The sequence below is a fragment of the Merops nubicus genome, unplaced genomic scaffold, assembly GCF_000691845.1.
Source record: "Merops nubicus isolate BGI_N331 unplaced genomic scaffold, ASM69184v1 scaffold5411, whole genome shotgun sequence".
Taxonomy (NCBI): domain Eukaryota; kingdom Metazoa; phylum Chordata; class Aves; order Coraciiformes; family Meropidae; genus Merops; species Merops nubicus.
This window is the reverse complement of record NW_008588874.1, coordinates 1-5305: the sequence shown is the minus strand read 5'-3', so window position 1 is coordinate 5305 and position 5305 is coordinate 1. Positions and strand designations below refer to the sequence as shown.

Genomic DNA, 5305 nt, shown 5'->3' with positions numbered 1-5305 from the left:
CGCACCACAGCTCATGAAAAACGCTGGCACGAGGAGAGCTGATAAAATAAACACGTTTTGCGGCGTTTCCTGCGGCGGACGCAAAGCGTTGTGCTGTTACTGCAGGACGGACCCGCTGCAGGCAGGCTGAGCCCGCGGTGCTGCTCGCTGCAGGGCTTCCCTGAGAGGGCATCGCTTCCCTGCAAGTGGGCAGTAAGCAGGACTTAGAATCAGGACCCAGGGTCACCGAGGGTGTCCTGTACTTGTTGAGGTGTGGACCAAGGCTGGAGCCGTGCTCGGTCACTGACACACAACAGCCACAGTGTGGGGGGTCTGCCCCCTGTCACACAACAGCCACAGTGTGGGGTGTCTGCCCACTGTCACTGACACACAACAGCCACAGTGTGGTGTCTCCCAGCTCCAGCCTCCCTTGCTCCATCCCTGAGCCCTCCACAGGCACCTGCTCAGAAAGAGGTGGCACAGGGAGAACACAAGGCCCACCTGGGCTCCTCAGGCCTGTGCTGTCCTCGGGGTTTACCCCAAAACAATGACAAACACATGGAACCTGTCTGGATTTATTTATTTTGTTAAAAGGCTTGGCTGTTCAACTGCAGGGAGAACGGACCAGTACCAGTTTCTCCAGTAATACCCTGGGCACACCAGAGACAGAACACAACACCCACCAAGGCCTCTCTGTCAGCACCAACGGCTTCAGCATCCCCCTAGAGAGAACGAAGGAAAGGTAAACACAAGGGCCAGCCCCACGCCAGGACCTGGAGAAAAGTCTGTAACAAGCAGATACACTGGTGTCCTCATCAGTATGGAAGGAGCCACTGCACCTTCAGCTGAAAAGAGAGCATTCCCTCCTGCTCCCTTCTGTGCCCAGCTGACCATGTGCACGCTGCCACACAGGTCTGCTTCAGCTGGAGGATGGGAAGAGAGCTACTGCAGGGTTAAATTCAGTGACACTTCCTCTGTTATGAGACCTTCTGTAACTCTTGGTCATTGATTTGGTAACCCAAAAAAGCAATCTGTTAAAACTTAGTTAAAAAAACAAAAAACAAAGCAAACTGAAAATGCTGTGAACATGCCTGCTTCCCCCTGCAGACAGCCTGTAACACTTTCATGCATCAGAGGTCAACCTGGTCACAGAAAAATAATCTGAAGTTGTCAAGACTAGCCAACCTGTGAGACAGGCAACTTGTTTTCTGAATGTCAGGTCAATGAAAAGCAAAGGGGCAGCTGCTGCAGGCCAAGGCTCAGCTTCTCCCCCGCGGGCTGGCAGAAGGTGTATAAACCACAGTGCTGAGATAAGTTGTACCACGGGACAGTGCTGAAAGACAAATACCTGCCTCTGTCCTCTACCTCGTCGTTTGAGCTGCAGCTCAGACTCATCAGTCCTCATCTGAGCTATCCTCTGATTTCTCATCAGCGGCCACTTTCCAGTTCTTCCTCTTGTTCTTCTTCTCTGGTACTTCGCTGTGCCGCTCCGACACAGAACTGTCACGTTTCTTTCTCTTTTTTGGGGGCCTTTTCTCTTTTTTTTCCTCAGACTCACTGTCCTCCGAGCTGCTGGTGGTTGAGCTGCTTGCATGAGAAAAGTCACTTTCCTGCCCAGAAGAGGAGGTAGGTTCCCTGGCAGGCACTTTCCTGGTCTTTTTCTTGCGCCGGTGTTTGCCCCTGCGGGTGCCGGGCGTCTCCTCCCCGGAGCTCTCCCGGGAGGACTCAGAGGATGTTCTCCCCTGCTCCTTTTTCTTTTTCTTCCGCTTTTTGTGCGATCGCTTTTTTTGCTTCTTCTTGTGGGATTTCTTTGTCCTTCTCCGTTTGTGTGACTCACGGGCACTTGGCTTGCCTGGCTGAGATTTTTTTTTCCCATTGACGGCATTTTGTTCATCTCCTTCTTGCTGGTCGCTGTGAAAAGAACAAAGGGTGACCCAAAGGAAGCAGACAGGCAGGAGAACAGCAACTGAGCCTTTTCTATCTCAGAGCTCTACACAAGCCCACCAATGAATTTGGCTGGAGCAGGGAATCAGATGCTTAAGACAGAATGTGGCAGCTGCAATTTTGTTTCAAGTACTCCCTAACAGCCTGGGTCCACATCTGTTTAAAGACATTTGAGCCAGACCCAAGGAGAATGTGTACTGAAAGCCACCGAGTGATGAAAACCCATTCATAGCAGGTTACTCCAAACCTGTAAGCCTAACATATATTGTATGTGGTGATTGTTACATGTAGTTTAAAAATAATTAATTCTGTCTAAGATCTTATTTTACAGTTCAGTCTCCACTCTCTAGACTACTGCAAGAATTCATATTCTCTAAATAATGAGAAACACAGAGAACACAGGTACACTGTAACTGAAAGGAGAACCTGGAGCTGATATCTGAGAGGGTGTATGCTGAGCTAGTTTGGATTCAGCCTACTGCTCTGGCTCTCTGTGGGCCCAGACAGAGCTTCCAGGTTTGTAGCATTTTAGTAACTCAAGCTAAAACTGAATGTCTCATTGCTATAAAAGATGCAGCCCTCACATAAGACTCAGACAAGGGCAAACTACATTAATGGACTAGATTTTTTCAGTGGATGTCTGTACCCAGTGCTGGTTTACACTCAAGGCTGATCTATATTCAAAGCTTAAAACTCTGTTTGTAAAATTCCACGTAGAACCTGCCAGAAATCAGATCCTGGCTACATTAGTAAGCTTGCTTGCCTTACCTATCTGTATCAAATTCTTCAGGGTACAACTCTTTATAGCCACTGTGACCCCATCTGTAAGGAAACAGAACCATCTGTTAGAAAGAGACAAAGTATTTAAGGAAAAAATAGAATTCTGAAAAGCCAGAGCCACAGAATGAACAAGACTTCAGACAGCAAAGGAGAAGGGCTGCCAGAACCTTCCCAACAAAGGATGAAGGAAATATGACTATTTTGGTTGGTACTATTTAAATACACCTTACACTCTTAGTATCTTGCATTTTTGTTCAGGGAAAGCTACAACTCAAGTTTCTTTAAAATAACCCAGGAGAAAACTAAATTGCATTTCTCAAGATGTTTTAAGTTCTCTGGGCAAAGCAGTAAATACTCAGCTTTTAGTTGCTAAGCTTAGGGCTGAGTTTTTGCTGCTCAGTGTGACTTTGGAACTCTACAGATGAGCTCAATTTAGGTATTCTGTGACTGCAAAAGTCTGTGCACATCGATTCATTCTCAGAATGAGACCAGGCATTATATTGTAGGAGAACATACTGAAAAGAGAAATGGACTAACTTTGCAGAGAATTCCAAAAAGGTGTTTTAATTACAGTTATAATCACAGAACATGAATTCCTCCACAGACCTGTCGGGCATGTTGGCTTCACATTCATACAGCTTTTTATTCCAGGATCTGGCCCGAAGGAGATCATCTTCCACTAGGTCCAGAAACTGAGAGTTCTTTGTTCTCCAGTCAGCCCTGTGGCCTTCCTCATCAAAGCCATCACTGCGCATCCGACTGCTGCAGAAAGAGAACAGTCACCCCTCAGCTCTCAGCTCTGATGGGGAACCTTCTGAGCAAGGGGTTAGTCCAGTGAGAGAAGCAAAAATCCAGCAAGTCTAGGATGCCCATCCATGCAAGAAGACCAGCTATGATTTTAACACAGTCCCCATTAACAGCTCTCACAAGAACAGGGCAGCAGCTAACACTGGATTTTTGAACTTACTGCACAGCAGAATTCTTGACAGAGGTGCTCACAATGCAAACGTAGAGCAGGGGGTTATCCTGCCCCTCACAACACAGTTCTCTTCCTCTGGAATGCTGCACAGTGAGACACAGGCTACTAACAGCAGCAAAGGGGAAACTAAGTAGAACTGACTTGCTAGAGCTGCAGTTTGATCGGGTCTAAGACCCCAAATCCACAGGAAGCACCAACAGTTTTAAGTGATCTCCTATGCCCATGGGTCTAGTTTTGTTTTCTCACTTGAAATGCCACTTCCTGAGCCAACCAGCAGCCACGGAGTGAGCTTAGGTCTGAAAGTTCTCCCCTGACACTAAAACCACTTCCTGCAACATTCACACTTCTGAAAAGTCTTTGTGGTATTAAGGTCCCCTTCTGCCCCAAACCCCAACCCTCCACCCAGGCTCAGCTTGTCTTCATGTCGTTTGTGAGATCCCCAGACCTGTCAGAACCATCAACAGACACCACAGGAGCAGTGGGCAGTACTGGTGAGATCCAACAGTGCAGGACCTCACACATAACAGCTTTGTTTGCTGCTAACCTAAATGGTTACACATGAGACTTCTCTCACAACATTCTGGTGTGTTACTTAAGCACCCCCATTGCCTGGTAGAGCCCAGCCCACTTGGTGTTGTATTTTGAAGACTATACATCTAGATGAAGAGATCAAAGTCCCTCTTTCCAGGCACTTGTTAAGGAGAAAATAAACATACCTGTAGTCTACGTAGCCTGCCTATATTTTAAACATATAGACAGCACAGAATGCTCTTGAAGTATTACAGCAGCAAAGGTTCAGCAACTAAGTCAAGACAAATATCTCCTCCACACAACTAAAACCCACCTGGAGGTGTCTGACAGCATTCTGCTTTGCCTTTTCCAGTAAGTCTCTTCTGTTTGCTTCTCCCACTCCCTTATTTTCCACATTTCTGTTTCTTCCTGAATCTGAAAGTCACAGAAAGGAAACCAATGTAACTTAGGGAAACTTTACAGACAGGTAGCACGTAGCAGCAGCTCCCAGCTCTACAGTCCTGCTAACAAAACTCACAGCCAGCTTTCCTACCAGCCTTGTTATTTCTGCCTATAATGACAGTAACCAGGAGAAGAACATCATGATGATAATGCCCTAACAAAACACACAAGGGTAGCAGCAGCAGAAACAGTGGGTTTGCCTGATTTTGCTGTCCCAGCTGTCCTGGCTACCCTTCCTTGTCATTTATTCCCCTCCCAGACACACACTAGAGGCTGGAAGAACACAGCATGCAAATACTGAGGGGTTTGGCACAGATTTCTTTTTATGAACAATGAATGTAATTTTATAAGCTTAGGAAATAAATGAGCTGGACCTGCTGAATGATGTCTGGAATTAATTAACTAGCTTGCTAAATTTATCAGAGTTTCTTAGTCTTGCACTGAAGTCCTGCCTGTGCACATTAACAGAAAGTTCAAATTCTTTGATGCCATTGAAAGTACACACACAGGACAACTAGAAGACAAACAAACACAAACAACTAAAAGTTTGCTCCTTTTAAAAAGGCAAACCGTGATTCTCATGAAAGTCCCGAGAGAATACCGGTTTTCACGGGGTAACTTCCACGGGTAAACACACACACACACACACAC

At 46.5% G+C, this 5305-nt stretch overlaps 1 protein-coding gene across 1 annotated transcript; it reads right to left on the bottom strand.

Annotated features, from left to right (window-relative positions):
* Positions 1-1373: 1373 nt before the first annotated feature.
* On the bottom strand, positions 1374-4621 carry LOC103781657 (chromosome unknown open reading frame, human C11orf57). The gene is made up of 4 exons (XM_008949375.1): positions 4527-4621; positions 3310-3462; positions 2692-2745; positions 1374-1890 (listed from the first exon to the last, which is right to left on the bottom strand). The coding sequence occupies exons 1-4, from the start codon at positions 4607-4609 to the stop codon at positions 1374-1376; spliced, it is 807 nt and encodes a 268-aa protein (XP_008947623.1). The 5' UTR covers positions 4610-4621.
* Between the last annotated feature and the right edge of the window lie 684 nt (positions 4622-5305).